The following is a 21,057-nucleotide window of genomic DNA, read 5'->3' as shown; positions in this document are numbered from 1 at the left end:
GGTTTTTGGTTTTTTGTTTTTACCTCAAACCCCTAGGTCCTAGAGCTGAAGTAATAACTATTCCATGTTTCATTATTTTGTAAAAGAAGCCCTCTCTCCCAGACTTTTCACTCAAAATTTGTCATGAAAGAAGTTCAAAAATTAGAAGACAAATGAAAAACTCACCAAAGAAAAAAAGAATAAAATCTCATGACCTGTAGAAACAGATAGAGCTGAGCACACCAGAGGTTTTGTGTTTGGGTTTGATTGTGATGAGAATAAGATTCTTCCTACCCAGTAGAAGAACAAGTAGGAAGAGAAAGAAGTTATATACCCCTTAGCTTTTCCCTGTCACTGTCTCTCACTGCCCCATCAGTGGGACTGAGCCTCACCTGCATTTCGGCAGCTGCCTACCAGAGGGACCAGCAGGGAGGCTGTGTCTGGAACAGCCTTCTTCCTGGGCATAACAGCCACCTCCTCTGCATGCAGCTATCCATTAGAAAATACAAAAAGTGGCAAAATATGGCTGAAATCTTCTCCCCCAACAGGCTCACAGAACCCAAAGCTCAGTGAAAATAACGTTCATATGCTGGAGCCTGCCTCTACGTGAAAGTCTCTGTGTCCCCTCTATCACAGAGAGGTGAGGAAGAGGGAATGGGGGGTGTCTCTCCCCCTACCTGATGGAGCTGTGTAGAAAAAGGAGGTGAGGGGCACAGTACTGGAGAGAGAGACGCAGTGTGGGGACATGGCTCTGTTGCCTAGATGTTAAGTCACTCTGCTGGGAATACATTTCTGTCTCTGCTCCCAAGGTTTCGTTCTGGATTTGTGCTGTGCTGTCACCAGCAGAAATAACTCCATCTTAGGGGCATGGAAAAAAGCAAGGGTGTCCATCTTCTGTGAGCAGCTGCAATTTTAGGTCTGCTCAGGGAGGGTGTACCAGTCTGAGTCCTTCAAGGACGTGGGGTAGGAGTTTGCTGGGGTCAGCACCCCAAACAGAGTCAGGCATAATCTCCTCACTCCTGGGAAGGCTAAAACCTTTCTAGACATAAGACAGCACATGACTTCTTGGGTGAGTTTAAGGTCAAAAAAGGGCATGATCCTGAAGCTGAGTGATCTCAAGGATAAGAAACCGAGTAAGATGATCTCAAAGATAAGAACCTGAGTAAGACTTTTCTACTTCATTTACATCTTGTCCCTTTCTTGAATACAGCTTTAAGCTCTTTCAGAAAGGTTGCAAGGGGGTCCTGATACCTGGAGACCTGTCTTTTCTGAAGAGCTTTTTTTTTCCTGAAGAGCAATACAAAAACAAGGTACCACACTGACGCCCATATGGTTTATGATGTGAATCCAGAACATATGGAAAGTCCCCCACTCAGGGACCAGGTCCTAAAGTTCTGCCAGACCTGTGGTGAACACCCACTATCCAGAGACACAATAACAGCTTTGCATATCTCTTGGTACCCATTTTAAAGCTTCTTTCTCTTTAAGACACACTGCAAATGCCTTAACTATCAGGTTCATCCATAGTCACAGCAGAAATAAGAAATATGCCTGTATTAAAGGGTACAAAAATCTCGTCCACTTCTTTAATATGTGTGAAAGAAATGCTGTAAGATAATGCTCCCCCACCCCTTTCTCTTGCAAAACTAGACCCAACAGATTTCTGCCAGAATGGCAGTGGTGCACGGCCTGCCATTGAAATGGGCACAGTGCTTCTCGCCAAAATCAGCGGGGTGTTCTGTGCCAGAACAATGTCCCGATGTGCTGGCAGCCAGCAGGAACCCATTTCCATGTGAGTCACCTAGCAGGCTGCAGGTGCTGGAGGCCTATGGAAAGTTGAATCCTAGCCACTAACAGCTAATGTAATCATGTTGCTTGCTCAGATCTCCTGCTGATAAATGCACCCAGTTACTCCTAACAGTCTCCTTTACAAAATAACACCTTCCAGGACACCTACCTCTTCAATAGTTTTTAACCACGCTGCAGCTGCACAAGAAAATCCATTCATCAATTATAAATCAATTGAGGAAGAGAAATCTGCAGCTCGCTTGATTGCCCTTGTTGTCCCTGCAACTCACTGATCCAGCTACAGAAACTTTCCAGCTTTCCAGGTCTGATTATTTATTTATTTACATTGTTATTGTTGCTGTTGTTATATTGATAAAATAATAAGAAGAATTATAATAATTCAGGGTTTGAACCAATCATTCCTTCCTTTGCAGAAAATAACAGTAGCAGTAATCTGCTAGCAGGGTGATCTTCCCTCTGTTGGGAGAAGGAGAGACATAAAGAGAGAAACATGCTGTTTTTGTATGAGAGAGAAAGAGATTGTTTTGTGTTCCACAAAAGGTGATGCGAGTATGGTGGGCCAGATGCAGTCTCTAGCTACAGACCTCCTCTCTGATTGCAGGGGACTTCTTTAAATAGGTAGCTATTCCCGAGAAAAAAAACTCTACTCCTCCTTGCCTGTTAATTAATGTTTGACATTAATGCTGTCAATTCCTAACCCTCTCCTTCCAAGCAAAGATTTGCATTACGCAAGGGTGCTTTTAACAAGGAAAGCGTTTGCAAAAGTTTGCTTTAGAGAGCTTGTTGCTCGATGGTGAACCTGCTTAAAAAAAAAAAAAAACAAAAAGAAAAACAAAAAAAAAAAAAAAACAAACAAACACAACTGCCTGGATAGGGAGTGAATGCAGGCTGGAATATTAGAAAGACTGGGAAGGAGTTTGGGAAATAATAGCTGTATTTTCCATAACTCGGAATGGGGGTGTTGGGGAGAGGAGGTTGGAGGATTACTATATCTAAAGCTGGGGGGAAAGATAATAATAATAGTAATAATAATAGCAACAACAATAACAACAACTTCGTGAGGAAAGGGGATGGTTTTATTCTCCCCTGCGAAAGCAGTTTTGCAGATATTTTTCCTCCTTTATTAAACTAATCACTGTAAATATCACGGTATGCTAGTTTTTCTCAAGCTAAACAAGTAACAGGACAACTGGATATTTTACTCTTTTTTTGGTGTTGAGTGTGCCGAGGTGACTAAATTTGCCTTGTTGAGCCTTGTAAAATCCTGACTTAATCATGTAAACTTCTGTGTAAGCAAAATAGACGAAACTTCAAAGGGTCAAAAACCCTTTAGGGATTTGCGAGGAGACGCCAGCAATAGATCCTAATCTGCCTCCAGAATCCTGGCTGTATTTGTCCAAGGAACTGGTACCAGCAAACTCTCGAAGGTAGAGATAGTGGGTTGATTCAGCCTTTATCCCCTTAGAGAGTATTGGCTTTGTGAGGCTCTAGGCAGCGCTTCAACGCCAGGGGATCTTGCCCAAACCCTCTAAAAATGAAGTACAGGAGTAATTTGAGATAATGACTTTGTAACAGGCTTGGGCAGACCTTGGACAGAAGAAGTGAGAGATGTTATCACCCCAGCATTCCTCTTAAAATGCAGTTTTTCCCCCTGCTTATTCCCAGTTAGTCAAAGCTACATTAACATTCCATCCAGGGCTGCTAAACAGAATCTTAATTAGTCCTGATACTCTTGTGCAAGGGGTTTATTCATTGCACTCTTAACTAATGGTTGCTGTCAGAGTATTTTTTTTCTTCTTTGGGTTCTTTGGGGATATCGTGTTCTGCTGCAAAGCATGACAGAAATGTAATGTGCATGCAGAAAAAAAAGCTTGCAGATCTGACATCTTGAGACTGAGGCTGACTCCAGCCTTGTCTAATGGAGAAACATTGTTAGGACTAATGAGAATAACTTCACCAATAGAAATATCTCTGCCTCTTTTTTATCTTAAATTTTAATGGTACACGCTCTCTCGCTCATTTATTTTTTTTTCGGTGACAGAAAACGACACAAAATTGTTACTGTTTTGAAGCAGTTCACGCAACTCCCACTAAATTTGCAGCCTTCCGTACTTTGTATTAGCCACCAATGGCTCTGTATTTAATGAGTCTGTAGGTGGAGAATTAACAAGTTACTAAACGGCCGGTTGCTCCGGCAGGAACCTTTTTTCTCTGCGTTATACCGTATTTGTAACTCCGCGTTGCATTCATTCCTCCCTCTGACAGACACAAACACATACAGACCCCCCTCACATACACACACACCCTCACACCCTACTTTACACGCACACACGGGTGTCTCTTCCCGCAACTCGCCGACCCGGAGTGGCTCCTGTGCCAGAGAGGCGCCCATTCGTGTTCTGTACACATTTGATGTGAGCGTCCCTCAAGGCTATTTGCGGCTCCGGGCTGAATCGTGACAACGAACAGCCACGGTAGATTCCACTAAAACCAAGGAGAGGGGCAGCAGGGACGCCTCGCCATCCCTGCTGCCCTGAGGCGGCCGTTCCTTTCACCAGCCGCGGCAGAAAGGCGTTATTTCCCTGTAAATCTGAGTTCAGCTACACCGATCTCGGAAACAGATTTATAAGACTATAAATTACAGTTTCTTTCTTTCGGGTTGGGGGAAGGAAAAGAAGAGGAGACAGAAAGGGGGGAAAAAAAAACACAAAAAAGGTGGGCTTTTTTGCAAATAGGAGGTCCGTGTTACTTAGCTGCTGCTCACCCCTGTTAAAGGCTCCTTCCCATAAGCTTGCGTAACATTGATTACTCACAAAGAGTTCACAATAACTATCATGTAGCTAAACTAATTGAGACAATCATGCTAAGTTATAGTCAGTCTAAAAGGTACCATTGATGTGGTAATGCCTATAGAAAGTCAGACATGCGACTCACTACCATTTAATTGCTCCTTTAAACCTGTTATTACAACGTTAACTGGCTTAAGTATATATTGCTGCCTTTTATTGCCTTGATGTGACAAATTAAAACATACACTCTGGAAGCGGCATTCATTTGCGTACGGAGTTGCAGGAAAAAGGGAGCCGGGCTATGTCAAACCTGTCAGGAGGAATTAATTTTAGAACTTGCATTTTGCACTGCAATTCCCACTGCAGTTTTGTTGCACGGGGGAAATATTTTTCTATATAAAACATATTACTATTATGTATAATACTATCTACGTGTGTTCCATCTTATGCAGATCTGCCGTAAAATGAGCCCCATCGCGCTGAAAATGTGCTTTTGGCTGCGAGACCTCGCTGGAGCTAAATTAGTAGGAGGGCTGGAAGGAACCAGGGAGGGAGGTAGCGGTGGAGTTTCTACCTCGGCTCAACACCACTGGCCTATACGATGCGGGGGTGGTGGTGGAGCAGGAAGGGGCTTTCCAGTGGTTCCCTCTCCTTTAGAGGCCAGGTCCCGGGCTTGGGGAGGAGGGGGTTATTCACGCCCCAAGACCCGGGAACAAGGCGGCAACCCCGCTCCCTGAGGGCTGCCCTTTCGCTGCTCTTCTCCACGAGGAAGCTCTACCGAGCTCCCGCAAGGAAGGAAAAAAATAGAATGTAATAACCATTTCTTACTTCCCCATCCCCAGGGCTGAGCCGCTCTCGGGATCGTTTAAATGTACGAGGCTGCGGCTCTCCCGCCCCGCATCCAGCACATCCTACGCGGGCTGGGCGGGGGCTCGGCGGGCTTCAGGTAAAGCACTCCCTTCTCTTCCCTCCCTTTCCCTTCCCTGGGGCTATGCTGAAGGCACTGAGGACTCCCCCAAACAATAAATACTCAGTTTCTTCCTTCCCTTTCTCTCTTTCCCCCTCCTCCGCTAGCGGTAAGATGTCAGAGGGTTAAAATGTCCCACTCGCCTTCTCCCTTGATCTCGGGGAGAGAGGTAAGAGTTGCTGGCACCTTTATGGGACTCAGACCTGCTGCGGCTGCAAAGAAGCGTTGGCCCCCGCTAACTTTGATCGGCCTTATTCATCCCAGCTGCGCTCTATTTGTTTGTCATTTCGCCCTTTTTCCTCCCAGAATCGTTATTTATGTTCTGAAAAGTGAAACGCGCCTCGATTTGACTTTACATGGACTCTTGCAAACGAGGGGAGACACCTCCCTCCTTTCCCTCCCCGCGAGGGGGGCTGCCAAAAGAGAGGGGAAAAAACTGTCTCAATCATTATCAAATCAGCTTTGCATTCATTACTCCAGAGCATTAACTAATTACCAGATCAGAGAGAAGAAAAAATAAATATTCCTTTAAATAACTGAAGGTAATTATAACCCTGTTGTTGACACTAACGATTAATAATTGATCAGAAGTTATACACAATAAATTGTCAATTTATCTCTCCATAAAAATGCACATACTTCTTTTTTTTTTTTTTTTTCCTGGGCCATTTGTAAGAGCCCAAGCAGCGACGGTATCCACACACAGCAGCCGCACTGCTATTATTGAGTTGGGGGATTTCCCCTCCGAAATAATCGGGAGTATTTTGAAATCCCCCTTCGCGGATGACACAAGTTCGGGTGGCGCAGAAGTGATTTTCGCTGCCGGCCTGTGCTTCTGCCTTTCCAAGGAGGGCAGGGCCGGGGCGACAGGCCCTTCCTCCTCTTCTTTTCCTTTCAGTCCACAGATCCAGCGAGGAGAAAAGTTAATGGTGCCCACTTCCCCCCTTCCCCCCCCCCCCCCCCCCCCCCCCCCCTCCCCTCCCCTCCCGGAGGCAAAGCGGCCGCGTTCCTCCGTCCCTTACTTATGCTCAAGGAAAATGCAGCCTGCTCGCCCCGGATTGGATGTGAAATAGTGTCATTCCCCCGTGAGTCACGGTTGAGGAGGATGGGGGGGTCAAAGTAGAGGGGATACGGGTCCAGATTGAGGGAGCCCAGCTGTCACCTCGGCCAGGGCGCTCACAGGTAAAACGCTCCCCCAGCGCCTGTCGCTGCCCGCAGCCCCGAGCTGCAGGCATGTATCCCGCCGGTCGCGCCTTCCCTCTGTACTTTCAATAAAGACTGCTTCAGAGCCGCCGAGTAATAGCCAGGGATTAGGTGCATGGGTGCTTTGAATATTCACCGAGGATCCCTTTGTTTCTTAACTTTTTTTTTTCTCTCTCTTTTATTTCTTTGGAAGCCGGAAGCATACCCGAGTTATTAGTTACTGGATTAAAAAAAAAGGGATGAACACCATATTACTTAATGGGCAGTATTACTGTTAATAGCAATTTCTTTTTACCATTATTATTCAGTACCTACAATAGAACGGCTCTTTTAGACTACCTGGATCATGAGAAGTTTGCCCAAGTACATGAGAAATGTCTGAATGCAGAAGACAAAGAATCGACCTATATGTAAATTCCGGCTCTTTTTTTCCCCCCTTTTCTTTTTTTTTTCCCCCAAAAGTTAATAAGCAATAAGATACTCCCGGTATTGATTACATCCCTGCCACGGTTCCTCAGCGGCGCGGTGAGTCTGAACTGCCTTTAAGTGGGATGTAACATGTGACAGAGACAGAAACTTTCAGTGGTGAAAGGGGTTGGGTTTTTCTTTTTTACCCTCTGAGGCTGGGCCCAGAGAAGCCGAGCAGAGCCGAGCCGAGTCGGTCCGCTCCAGTCTGCCTGTCCAACTGCCACTCGTCGCAACTCGACTTCCACCTCCCCACCGGGAGCTAATTGATGGCCCATTAGGGAGGTGGGTGCCGCCAGGTAGAGTTAAATCATACGCTGCACCTTGCAATTTGGTAGTAATGGTTTTGTTGCTATTTCTCCCCCGCCGCATCCTCCCGCTCTCTTACATGGGCTAAGATGCAAATGAAGAGGGGAAGGAAACGCAGCTTAATATTAAGTTTCGCCTTAGCCGGACCCGTTCCCCTCCAGCCGGGAGCTGGTGTACAGCAGCAATTCCCACTTCTGTCTGTCTGTCAGCTGACGGCCTGCGCTGCAAGTTACCTCGGTCCTCATCCCTTCCCCCAGTCTCCAGCTAAACAAAGGTGGGCGACGATTTTTCCGCTCTCCAAGGCAGTTGGTGAGCAGCTTTCCTGAAACAATAACTCTTTTATTGAGAACAAATGTTGACATTTGCAGGGAGCGAAGAAAAAAGCACCCCAGGAAGTGCAAAGTGGAAAGCGACCCTCTTCCTATCTGACGACACCGCCAATTCCTCCGGGATCCCACCTGAGATTAAAGCCTGAATTTCAATAAATCAGCTCTAATGAAACCTCTGGCCCCGAAGAGGGGAGGGTTTGTCTTTCCCACTCCGAAACGAGCACAGAAACTAGAGGAGTGGGTGGGGAGATAGTAAATATAGAAAGGGGTGTGGGGTTTTAATCCCAGTGGGCTGATTACCATCGTTATGAAATAAACTGTACACCAACTGATGTATTTTATCGTTCATCCCTCTTTCTCTCTATACTGAAATAGTCGCATTGTTAGTGCCAACAGTCTTGCAAGGCTACACTTCCCTCCTGCTTTCAATTTTGATTATTAAATCTCAAATGACGTTGAATATGCAGTTCTTGCCCATTAATTTCTGTTTCAAAAAAGCACGTTTATTTGCCAAATCGTTTGGGTGTCGCCCATCTGCATCCATGAACCGTTCGTGAATTTCTCAGAGGATGAGAGAAGTCCACTGGGTTTTACATACATAGTGAATAGTTAAAAGCGAGTTTTCCAAGTCTTTCTACTTTTCTTTCCAGAAAGAAATCCAGGTCTAAATACTAGCAAGGGTGGGTAAATTATGGAAATCTTTTATAAGTCTTTGGGCGTATAAACATCAAAGGAATGTCGTTAGCCCTTTTTTAATCTCTGCCACAGCTTTTGGTTTTTACCAATGGAAATGTGCACGTTGTGTCCAACAGAGACCTGAAACATAAAACGTGGGTGGTGGGGGTGGATGGGGTAGGAGCAAGAGGAGGGAAAAGAAAGTCCAGGCATCTCCCCCGACATAAAAAGTCCCTCCGTAAAATCTTCCTCAAGTGCACAGTAAAGGCGGCCAAGAAAGTTTATAGTAAATATTTGCATCTACATCATATGCTAAATTGTAGGGGAAAAGCTGAATTACTTCTTAGCTGTTTCTCTAATTGTACTACACACTGCACTCAGATGCATATGCATTTTACCTCAATGAAAAACAGGATGTTACAGGAGCAGAGAAGCAACATTCTACAAACAACATCAGAAGATGGGTAGGCCTCCAGCTGCAAAGATCTTCAATGTTTTCTATTTAGCTAGATGGATTCCAGAGTTTTCCAGAATTAAAATATTCATTTCTGTACTATCAGCTGAAAACCACATGCACTTTTTCAGCCAGTTAGAAGTCTGTACAGGGGTAAAATACGAAGGACATTGGTGGGGGGTGTGCAGGGGAAGATGGATCATGGGAATTGTGTGTATGTATTTAAGAAAAACAGCTTCCTTTCCCCCTATTTAATACAGTCACAACATATTTCCTGACTGCAGACTAGCACGGCTCCTTATCCAGTGAACATTCCCAAGGCTGATGCCTGAAGTATCTAAGATCACTTTCAAATGCCCTTTCTAACAAGACCTGAGCAAGAGGCCACTAATTTTCACTGAACAAAAAGCCACTGGAGAGAGATCCGTTTGTCAATATCAACTGGTCCAGCAATTTCCCATCTTCAGACACATCAGCCTATCTGAGCTGGCAGATGTTTAGACAAGATTTTATAAATTGTTCAATATCAGACCATAATGAACCCCAACTGACCATTCCAAAGCAGCTAAAAGCATTCAGGATCTCCCCTGCTGGGATCTAATAATGCTCTCACGCTGGAACATTATTAATCATGGAATAAAATAGATGAGCCTCTTGAAAAATAAGTGTATGATTGATTAAAGGGCAATCTAAGAAGCTATTATTCTTGTTTTATAACCGTAAGTTATATTCACTCAATTTATCTTTTGGGGAAAATAAATGATTGTCCGTTTCTTTTCTGAAATTATATTATATGAGGATTCCCATTATTTTACTGAAAATTAAACTGATTAGTTAGCTGATTTTATGAGCCCAATCAAAGTGGATTTCTAATATGACTGTAAAGATACAGTTTACAGATATAAGGAAAAAAGGGGGGGAAATAATAAAAAGCAGGAATTGGACTTTTCTATCTTCCTTCTCCCCGCCCCCTTTTGCATATTTTAGCTAGAAGCAGAAACAAAGAAATTAGAAATAAGCTATAGCTGATTATAATTCCTTTTTTTTTTCTCCTTAGAAATGGTGGAGTTAAAGAATGTTAACTCAAATAAAGAGCTACTTCACACCCAACATAGTTTATAAGAAACATGCATGTATTCACATCACTCTCCCTCCGCATATGCATGTATATATACAAATACGTATTTGCACACATGTGTGTATTTAAAGCTTAAGTATAACGGAACAACCCAGAAGGAATTAATTAATGCAAGGCATATCTTTGCAACATATTTAAATTACTTACTCATTTTATGGTCTAAGCTCTACTAGTGAAATTACAACTTTCATCATTTTCTAAATAATAGATTATTATTTGGAGGGAAATGAACAAAAACCACCATATTGTTGCAGACTAGTCTGTTTTTATTTACAATTAGAGATATAAATTAGTAAAGAATTCTCGTTAAACAACCAAAGATTGTATAACCATCAACGTTTCAAATAAAAACCAGGCAAAATTTATTTACAAAAAGTTCAGATTCCATTGCAATACAACTTGCATAAATTACTAGAAGCTTTATATCGTTACAAAAATAAATATCAAATTTGTTTCCACTTTGTAAGGACTCAAGTTCTCCAATCACGTCTTTATTATCTCTACTGTATACATATTTTACAAATAAATTTTACAATAAATCCTATCACACCTATCGAATAGATACCGTGGCAATGAAGTGATCAATTCAAGATATCCTGAGAAAAACAGATCTGTTTTCAAAAGTCACACATACATTGGGGAAACTATACTATACCAGCAAACTCACGTATGTCCAACAAAATTCTGGTTTAATAATTAGATTCTGAAGATCTAATAGTGCTCTGTGGTCTTCTTTTATACAGTGGCACCACATGTGTTCCGGATTTAGAGATTTGTTATATATATTAGCTCGGGGAGAGATGATGGCTTGCTGACTTTTTTCAAAGCAATTGTGACACCTACCTGTGGACCAAGGAAAAAACCAGATCATCCAAAAATCCTTCAATCACACTCTAACGCCACTAAACGGGGGAAAAGATTAAAAAAAAAAGAAGGAGGGGGGGGAGGGGAATGGGGGAATTCTTACACATCTAATTTGTTCTAACAAAAGAATTAGTAAAAAAAAAATCTTCCAGACGAGGGGTTTTGTTGTTTATTTAGCCCTAAAGAGTGAAGGTATGAAGAGTACCATTGCTAGCCAGACAAGAGGCAATCCACAGATAACATGCCCTGCTTAAGATGTATGTCGGTCTCTGATAGTTGTCCCTTTTTATTTTAAATACACGGTCACTGCGGGAAGCTTCACTCCAAATGTACAATTTTAACACTGCCACGTGAGCACAAGCACTTCATTTTTAAACAATAATGCCTTCAAATATTATTATTTTTTTTCCCTAAAGCTTTCTTTCAGTAACATTTAAATAGCCATTACAGCTTTGCCTTATACAAGCGAAGAGCAGGCAAGGTGAGGGAACTGTCTAACTTGGCTTTCAAATTAAGACAAACCCGAGAAAGAAAAGTCGTAATGAGAGGTTTACAAAACCAGAAGAGTGTCTTACTGCATAATCAGGCTCTTCAGTAATGAAGTAAGAAATTAACGTTAAGCAAGTCTAGAGCTGTGCAGCATGTCTGAGACCTGGTGCCAAATGATCAGTGTAATAGAAAATGTTCTCACTTACTTGCATTGCTGTGTGATTGCACTTCTATAGGTATGGTTGTACTCCTACTGTGCAGACTTCAGTGGGATCTGTCAAAATATAACCGTCAGTTAGTCACAGGACACAGCTAGCTAACTAGATTATACAGTGTGTGTAGGTCCCAGCCTTCACTCTTAGCTAGATCGTTTAAAAGGCTGACCAGCATTTTATAATTACCCGTATCTCAAGTATTTTGTTAGAATAAGATGACTATTATATTAAAGCAAAACTTTTCAGGGGGAGGCGGGGGGGAAGTTAAAAATGTCATGCTCCACGTAATTTCATGTCCAAGGTCAGCAATTATCTGAACTCAAAGCTGCAGTAACCCATGAGAATACTGGAAACAAAGACAGCAAAACCAGTTTGTCGGGGGGGGGAAATATAATAGGGGCAATGACACCAGTGCTCTATGGATATCTTTGTGTGCACTTTTTTCTTTTTTTAAAAATATGACTTTTAAAAGCTTCTTCTGCATCCTGTGAGACTGGTCTAAGAGCGGTCTTTTACATTTCCTCTCGCGGTTTTTAGAGACAGGTGCGATACGACAGCGACACCGTTTTTAATCCCTGGAGCATGCTATGGCCCATCTTCCCTCGGCGGTGGCAGCGGTGACAGCGCGCTCGCTGATTTCTCCAGAGAAGGCTTCGGTATTTACAGCGTAGAAAGGACTTGTACGGGTCAGGGAAGGGGGGCCAGGCAGAAAGGGGAAGAAAGCGGCAAAATCAAGTCACCTACCTTTCTTAGAGTCATAACTAGAGGGCCTGTAATGTTGTTCTAGCTGGTTAGTGATCGTTTTCAAAGAGTCACTGCTCTGTTTGTGAACAGAGCTGGCGTTTAGGACAGTCTGACTTAGTCCCTCGTTTGAAGCCACTGCTGCCGAGTTGTATCTCAGGATTCCCTGGCTCTGGAGAGCGTTAAAGTTCCCATAGTTTGTATAATTGCTATAAAAAGGTGAGGTGTAATAAATATGCCTTCCCAGGAGGGAGGAGGGCGAGTAGGCAGCGCTGTGCGGGGCGGAGGCAGGGGTGGCCGAAGAGAGAGGCGCCGGCTGGCACCCTTGGCCCAGGGTCTGGCTCTTGAGGTCCGACGTGGCGATTTCAGCCAGCGACCAGAGCTTGGGCTTGCTGGCCGGCGTCGGAGGCCCGGGCGAGGCGCGGCCGCTCAGCGCCGCCTTGCTGGCGCTGCGGGCGGCGTCGGCGTGCGGGTGGCCGAGCAGAGGGGCCTCCACGGCGGCCAGCGGCGAGGAGGTGGCGGTCTTGGCCGGCGGGTCGCGCTCCCCTCCACCACCGCCGTCGTCCTCCTCAATGTCCTCTTCTTCCTCCTCGTCCTCGTCCTCCTCCTCTTCTTCGATGTCCTCGTACTTGTCCTTGCACTCCGAGCCCGACTCGCAGAGGGGGTCGCCCGCTCGGCAAGGCAGCTTCTCGCCGTCCGACTCGGCGGAGCAGGAGTGGTCCGTCAGCGAGTCGACTTGCAAACTGATCCCTGCAAGGGTCCGCCGGGCCCAAAAAGACAAGAGTCAGTGAGGGGGGGCGGCAAAAAAACAGAGAGGACTAGAGGCGAGCACCGCTGCCACCACCGCGGCAGGCAGAGAGGCTAGCCATCCCGGCCTCTTCTCTACAATCCCCTTTGCAGGAGCACCCATCCGCGCTGCTAGCACCGCCGCGGTACCCCCCACACTGTCCGTTCTGCCCCCTCCACGGCGCGATCACCCACCGCACCCCACCCGCTCCGGCCACCGGCACTGCGCAGCCACAAGCGGCCGGAGGGAGCAGCCGGAGAAATCGGGACGGGTCACGTTTTGGGGTCGCTTTAGTTAAACGCCGCCCCCCACGTACCCCCCTTTCCTGCTGCCCCGCTTCCCGGGGGAACTCTAAGGGATGGGAGGGGGCCACCCCGTCACGGCAGCAGTCACCCGCGCCCACCTTCGTCCTCCGCGGAGGTTTCGTTGCTCTCGGGCATCTTGTCAGGACTCTCCTCTTTACTCCTTGCCCCTTCGCCTTCATCGTCGTCCTCGTCCTCGCTCTTGTTCCGCGGGGCCCAGGTCATCTTGTTCTCCTTCTTGAGCCGCCGGCGGGCGTTGGCGAACCAGGTGGAGACCTGGGTGAGGGTCATCTTGGTGATGATGGCCAGCATGATCTTCTCGCCCTTGGTGGGGTAGGGGTTCTTGCGGTGCTCCTGCAGCCAGGCCTTAAGCGTGGCCGTGGCGTCGCGGGTGGCATTTTTCCTGTACGCAGGGTCGTTGAGCTGGTAGGGGTAGGCAGGGCTGCCGTACGGGTGGTAGCTGATGGCTCCGGTCATCCCCGTCGTATGGGCGTCGTAAGGGGAGCCCTGGACAGAACAAAACGGTGGGGTTGGCAATTTGTTATTGCTGATAGCCATTAGTAAGTTGTCAAGGCGAGATCGGCGGTTATGTTTGCATTTCCCCTGGATGGTGTCTTGTATCCATATTCTATGAGGGGGAGAAGCGGCACCCAAAGGCCATTAAGTTGAGATCTCCCCCCCACCTCCGCCCAACACACAGACATAGGCACACGCGCTTAAAATAGGCAATGTTTTAATCTTTCTGACTAATTTCAACAACCTGTAATTGAATATTTCCCAATATAATTTTTGAACAGCGTAGACATTTTAAAGGCCCTACAGGTAGTGTCTTGATATCTACATTTCTCTCAAAGGTTCAAAAGATGTTTCCTTTTTTTGCTATAGAAAATACAACAAAGCCGCCACTTAGCAATTCACTGCACTAATGCATTGCAAATCCAATTTGCAAATCAGAAGATATGCACCGTTTCGAATTGTTCAAATGCGATGTAATTAGCATTTTAATTCGCCCTTTAACGTTTAAATTACACTTATTTAAGTCTGCATAATGCAAGAATAGTTAAAGATATCGCTAACGAACTTGCTAACTTTCAGCACGTCTCTGAATCCCCCAGATCGGCCAGTCACTGGCACAACATCACCCGATATACCCCGCACAGTTCACAACCTCGCTGCAACTTCCAGCCACTCGCCTACTGCTTCTCAACAGGAAAACCAAGTCAGGGAGATCCTCAGATCGTTCATACCACCCCGAATAAAGACCGCATGACAATTTCTGCACCGCGTTTTACAGACAGAAAGCAAGTAGTTTCCCTGTCACTTTGCAGGGAGAGCGAACTACCCTGCTGCCATCCCCTCTCAGGATCTCGGCAGCGGCTCCAGACTCAAACTCCGTGTACAGGTCTTTGTGTATACGGACTAGATACGTGTCTGACTCTGGGCGTGTGTGTTTATAAAACTATATAACCACCTAGACATGCAGCTTATTTATATAGTTTATGGTTTTATTTATATAGTTTATGCACAGAATACACACACGCAATCGCAAATGCTCCTTTTAACTAATAATAAGAAGAAAGTGAAATACGAAACTGCGGACACCACAACCATCTTGGGCTTAAGCGAAGCTCACAGATCGCAAACAGATGCTCCTTTTCATTCCTAAAATCCAGTTAAACCATTAGCACAAAACACACTGAAAGTAAATAAAACCACACGGGGATAAAGCCCGCAGCGCCTCTTAACACCGACTTAAAAAGAGAGGGGGAAAGAGACAGAAAGAGACAGAAGGGGGGAGGGAGGGAGAAAAAGAAAGAGAAACCCTCCCCTATACTACTAAAGCGAAAAATAAGGAGGAAAAAAATGAGAGAAAGTGGGGAGGGGGGAATGAAAGTACCTATCCTAACTGACTGAGGCGATCCGTATTTCTTTACTCAGGGGCACCCGCCCGGCTTCTCGAACCGCGGGACGAGCCCGGGTCCCAGGCCTGTCGGCACCACACTCGGCTGGGGCGCGGAGCGAAGGGGTGCCCTGGTCCTCCGCTCCGCCCGGCTCGGCTCTGTTCAGCTCGGCCGGGCTGGGCGCGTCCCCGGCTCCCCTAGCCGGGCTGCGGAGCAGCGCGCAGCGCGATGCGGTGCAGTTCGCGGCTGGCGGCAGCAACGCGGAGGCGGCGGAGGTGCGGGACCCCGGCTGTGCGGAGTGATGTCGGGGGCTGATGGTAAGTGTGTGAGGAGAGAGGCTGAAGATGATGAGGATGAGAATGCGGATGCTAATGAAGAAGGAGAGGATTTTTCTTCGGTAGTTACCATGTAGGAGGGGAATCCCGTGGCGGGGTCTGTGGAGTACTGGAGAGGGCTGGTGAAGCCTGTGGCCGCCGCCTGGGCGGTGAAAGCTGCCGATCCCGGGTAAGGGCTGAACGCCGATCCCGACGAAGACCTGGCCAGCTCCTCGCTCCTGGGGGCCGCCAGCGCCGACGCCCCGTACGCCGGGCAGGAGTACAGAGCCAGCGAGCCGGGGGGCTGGTAGAGGTAACCCTGAGGATAGGACATGGCTTGCACTGGCGTGCACAGGAGCAGGGAGGGGGCGAGGGTGACCGGCCCTGCTGCTGCCGCTGCTCCTGGCGCTGCTTTCGTGCTCTCCCTCTCTCTCTCTCCCTCCCTCCCTCCCTCTCTCTCTCTCTCACTCCCGCCCGCCCTCCCTCTCTGTCTCTCTCTCTCTCTCTCTCTCCCTCCGGTTGGCTCTGTGCAGTTATGTAGAGAATCAGAATTGTTATATGCTCCCCCCCATGCGCAGACAGTCAGAATAAAAACAAACAGGAGAAAAGGAGGAAAAAAAAAAGAACAGCCCCTAAAAAAGCAAATTAAATAGAGCAGTTAGAAATCTAATCGGGAGGGCAAGGGCATCTGCGGGAGACGGAAGAGGAGAGGGTTAATAAAAAGATAAAGAGATGGAAAGGGAAAGAAACAGAAGGGGAAAAGGGAAGGGGGGGTGGGGGGAGAGAGAGAGAAGCGAGACCCTGAAATCAGAAAAGTGGCTGCTGCATATGAAGTTCTCCCCGCCAGCCAGCCAGCTCCCCCAGCGCCTGCGAGCCTGTATTTTGGGGGAAGTATAGAGTCTGAAGTGAAGAGTTGAGGGAAGGAGCACTCGAGTTTCTGAGGGACATTGGAAAACGGAGCTGTCCGTCACCGCCGCTCATCTGCATAGCGCGGTGGGCCCGCCCCCTCCCGCTCCGGCCCCGTCTCCTCCCGCGGCCGGCAGGCAGGCAAGAAAGCAGCGAAGGCAGGCTTTGTAATGCAAGCCAGCCTCTCCGGCTGCGAGCACGCTGCCGAAGCCAAACGATGATACTGTTCATCAGCTCCTCTCCGGAACCGCGGAGCCATAAATACTCTTTCGCACACTCTTGATTACAGTCTCCCCCCTCCCCTCTTTTCTCCCTCCTTCCTCTCTCAACCTTCCCTCCTCCCCCCTCGCGCTTTCTATATCCACGCGGGAACAGAAAGGAATACACATTATAAATGTGCTCATCCGTTCACGCAGGCACGAGCTGTGTGCACGCACGCGGATCTTAGACGCACGTACCGGCCAGTGCGCGGGTGCGCAGAGCCCGGCTGGAGGGCGCGGGTCAGCGCGGAAGGGAGGAAGAGCGCGGAACTGTGCGAGTGCCGCGCTGCATGGCAAGGAAAAAGAGCACTAACTGCTCAGATCAGCCGATCCAGGATCGCGCTGCTCCTGACAGCGAGAGCTTTAGAGTTTTGAAGTTGCCATGAACAGTCAAGATCTAGTCATGGCTCGAGTTTTCACATGAAAAGAGAAAAGGAGTCCCCTTATATTTCTTTCATTTTTATTACTCCTGGTCTGCTGTGTGTGGAAGAGGCCTGGGTGACTCCTTCCGGGGGGCTAGCTGACTCCCCCCTCCCTCGTTTCCTCCCTCCTTTCGCAGTTCAGATAAATCTCTTGGAACACGGTCACGATGTAATTAATTTTCCCAATAACGTAATCTCTTCCTCTGTCCCCTTTCTTCAGCTCTGGCCACTATCATCTTCTACCCACCACCAGCTCCGGATATGGGGGGAAAGTGGGGGAGGAACGAGGCACTGGCACCACTCTTCTCAGTGCAAACATAAACAAACACATATACGTGCTCCTGCATATTTTTTTTAATGATTAGTCTAGGGGGACCCTTCAGCAACCGGCAGTGAACTACCGGCACCCATGTTCTGGCCTTTGCTTCCCGGGACGAGGCGTTGTGCCGTCGGGCCGCCCTGTTGTACCCTGTGGCCAGTGTCCCGTGTCCTTCCTGCCTTTCTGCACTAACCCCCCGGCCCCAGGGCACAGCGTGAGGCTCTGCCTGCCCCATTGAGCCTCTGTCGGTGGGGCCGAAGCGCACTAGGCCGCTCCACGCCCCCCGGCCGGCACCTGCGGCCCACAAGGCCGCCCCGGCAGGCCCAGGCCGCAGGTGGGGACGGGGCGGCCGGACTGGAAGCCACGGCGCTCCCCTCAAACCCTTCACCCACCGCCCCGTCAGCTCACTAGCCTGGGACGAGCTGGAAACAGCAACAACAAAATTGTTTAGGAGCTCATACACACACACCGGGAAAAAGGGGGGTGGGGGGCAATAAGTGTTCATCAAACCGTGAATTTTATTTTCCCAACATCTTTGAGTGAGCCCTTATCCCTTATTTAAGCAAATGAAGTCTCCTGACGTTTACGGCTGACTTCCCCAGGTAATTTCGGTTAGGTAGGTAGTATGGGGAAAACGCGCATGGTGAGGCACAGTGAGGAATCGGCTAGTGGAATCGACGGGAAGGGAGAAGGCTGTAGCTGGAGATCTGCAGGTTAGCAGGGCAGGATATTGTTAACCAATTAAATATGCAGATAAAGTAATAAAAATAATGAGAAAAAATAGAATTCTAGAAGTCGTTTCAAACAGGGAAAATGCCCATATTGAAACTACGGGCAAGTACCGGGATTCAAATACTATCTGAAGCAATGCGAGCTTTCCATTTTATTTTTCAATCTGTTTTTTTTTTTTTTTTTTTTTTTTTTTTTGGGGGGGGGAGTGTATTTATTTATTTATTTATTTATTTCCCTTCTTCTCATCCTTTTCTGCGAAGCCCACATACCAGTTTACCTCTGCCCCTGCACGCAGCAGTGAAGATCTGGCCACCAGGCATACCAGTTTAATCCCTACCCAGATCTATCAGCTGGCCTGTAGAAGAGGCAATCCTTTAAAAAAGCAGGTGAGGGGGAGGAGGTTAACACCAACAGGTATTTCTTGTCATTAACTTCCGACTTCCTGATAAGAGAGTGATAAACAACGGGTAAACTCAGTGCAACAGATTACAGAAAATACATTTGCTTCCCTGTTTGGTTATTAATGCGCATATATTAAATAAAAATAAGAACTCTAAAACCAAGAGCTTTATATAAAACGCATTCATATTTCAGTAGTTCCATGGAATAATCGATATCATGCGATTACATATGAATAGTCAATTCCTGTGTTCTGCAGACCAATTTCTAAGTATACGAGCTCTGCTTCTGAAAAGAGCAGCAGCTGGAGAGCTGAGAATGCAAAATTAATTATAACATTATAAAGTCATACATGAATCTCTCTAAGCCAACCTGCATGCCTTGCAAAATGTGCTATACTCTGCATTTTCATTTGGGAAGCCAAGCCTGCTCTTTTCCAGCAGGAGTGGTGTAAGTAAGTGTTTATCTACGCGAATTGATTGCTTTTAGTTCCTCCTCTTTAATAATTAGTGGAACAATACAGATTGGGAATACAATGGCCGCTGTGTTTACATTATAACAACGGATTAATGCTATTAAGTGAGTGTTACAGTTATGACCTGGGAAGAGTGCTTAAATAAATACCATGGTCCCAGGAGAATTGATACAATTCAGTTCAGACCCTGTGTAGATGCGAAGATACACACGCACACACACAAGAGATACAAATCTCCGTACATACCTACATGCCTGTACATATGTTGTGCCCATCCGTGTGAAACGTAGGTGCTGCTTTTGCCTCCATCTGCACGTCTTTCCTCTGTGAAAATACATTTTTGTGATTTCAGTGAGAGGAATGTTTCAATCAAGAACATTGCTCCCCTTCCTCCAGACACAAAGAGCAACAGATTATATTTCTGATGTTTTAATTTGTGCAGTGCAAAAAATATTGTTTTATATACTGAAACGGGGTTAATTTCGCAATCGGAGATTAATAAAGTATTATAATTTCAAAAGACAAGTTCTTGCATTGATTTGATTTGCATTAATTTTTATATGGCTTCAGAGAGACATGGATCTACCCACTGCAAGGGGACGGTATGCATTTTATTACAAGTACACCACTAATTTGACTCTGCACAATGTGGAGAACGAGCAGCTTAGTGGGATCATTTAAATATAGCTGGCGGAGTCCTTGCGATAAACAAACCAGAAAACCGCGGCAATAACATTTTTAAATACCGGTCAGTGTACGTGGCCGGGTTTAGCTTCTTCTCGGAGTTATCTCTCTTTGATTTGAATGCCTTTAGCGGGGAAGAGATTTTTCATTTGCCTAGCACCACCGCCGAAATCTAATTTTCCCATAGTACTGCCCGTTACGCCGTCTAACTTGCGCTGTTAAAACAGTGGAACAGTATTACATGCTCTTTTTATTGATATTAACTGTAGCAAATTAACATGCCTGCACAGAGACATCAAGACTTTACACACTGCTTTTTTATTTGAATGATCTATTCATTAGTTCGGCATTTACCTTCCCAGATTTTAAGCGGTGCTCTCGCTTTGTCTTCTTTAATTCAGTTTGCTCCAGCACAGCTAAGTTAGTCAAGAGCTTTTCCCCCCGTCTTTCTCTCCCCTCTAGCCCCTTTTCATTGCCGTCCTGGGAGACAGGTTTTGCGGTTTGTCATTTATTAGCTACGTCTCCTTGCACTAGTGACAGGGGTTGAAGTTTTCGGGCGAGTGAAGTTGAAAGCCACGTCTGTGGGAACCACGCTCCTGCCCGCTCGCCGCTGCTGCCCGGTGGCCACTCACTCGGGTCCCCGCTCCATGCAGTTTTACTCAGGTAAAAGACCGGGAAAAAGAAAGAGAAAGAAAGAAAGAAGGAACGAAGGGAAGAAATACATGTAAATACACATCTTTGTGGCGGGAAGGAGCGACTTCCCCGTCGGGAGGGCTGGCCTTGGCCCGGCGAGGGGCACCCCCCAGTCGCCCGCACAATGCCGGTTGCCCAATTGCCATGACACTGGTCACAGTAACTTTTTAAGCAGAGCGAAGTGAGACTTGGTGGGGTTTGGAGATGTAACACAATGTGCAGCAGAAAGAGTTTCCTGTGACATAACCACACAATGGTCTGGGAATGCTTTATCCTTTCTCTCATGAAATGGGGGATCGCCATCATCTCCCGGAGACAACAACGGGAAATAATAGACTATTGTATTTAAAAATAACAAATGACACACGCATACTGTGCAAGCGGAGTTGTCTAGTTTTCTAGTAAGAGAATCCCAGTTAGCAGGGCTTCTTCTGGGC

The 21,057-nt window shown here is 46.7% G+C and overlaps 2 protein-coding genes across 5 annotated transcripts; one reads left to right on the top strand and one right to left on the bottom strand.

The window, feature by feature from the left end:
• The first annotated feature begins 1,907 nt into the window (after window positions 1–1,907).
• LOC115947229 (uncharacterized) lies at window positions 1,908–8,267 on the top strand. 4 transcript variants are annotated; one of them, XM_031052970.2, is made up of 7 exons: window positions 1,908–2,090; window positions 5,030–5,132; window positions 5,420–5,523; window positions 7,210–7,272; window positions 7,370–7,511; window positions 7,663–7,795; window positions 7,890–8,267. In XM_031052970.2, exons 2-7 carry the CDS (start codon window positions 5,042–5,044, stop codon window positions 7,948–7,950), a joined length of 594 nt encoding a protein of 197 aa, XP_030908830.1. In that variant the 5' UTR covers window positions 1,908–2,090; window positions 5,030–5,041; the 3' UTR covers window positions 7,951–8,267. The 4 variants fall into 4 exon arrangements, 3 of the variants coding, with proteins under 3 accessions (XP_030908830.1, XP_030908831.1, XP_030908829.1); XM_031052971.2 differs by lacking the exon at window positions 1,908–2,090 and having other exon boundaries at window positions 2,838–5,132; window positions 7,370–7,497; XM_031052969.2 differs by lacking the exon at window positions 1,908–2,090 and having other exon boundaries at window positions 2,838–5,132.
• Window positions 8,268–10,360: 2,093 nt separating this feature from the next.
• IRX2 (iroquois homeobox 2) lies at window positions 10,361–16,162 on the bottom strand. The gene is made up of 5 exons (XM_031052938.2): window positions 15,822–16,162; window positions 13,617–14,022; window positions 12,430–13,176; window positions 11,677–11,744; window positions 10,361–10,960 (listed from the first exon to the last, which is right to left on the bottom strand). The coding sequence occupies exons 1-4, from the start codon at window positions 16,062–16,064 to the stop codon at window positions 11,701–11,703; spliced, it is 1,440 nt and encodes a 479-aa protein (XP_030908798.2). The 5' UTR covers window positions 16,065–16,162; the 3' UTR covers window positions 10,361–10,960; window positions 11,677–11,700.
• Window positions 16,163–21,057: the final 4,895 nt, after the last annotated feature.

The sequence above is a fragment of the Melopsittacus undulatus genome, chromosome 1 (genome assembly GCF_012275295.1).
Source record: "Melopsittacus undulatus isolate bMelUnd1 chromosome 1, bMelUnd1.mat.Z, whole genome shotgun sequence".
NCBI classification, from domain to species: domain Eukaryota; kingdom Metazoa; phylum Chordata; class Aves; order Psittaciformes; family Psittaculidae; genus Melopsittacus; species Melopsittacus undulatus.
This window is presented reverse-complemented; position numbering and strand designations above follow the sequence as displayed.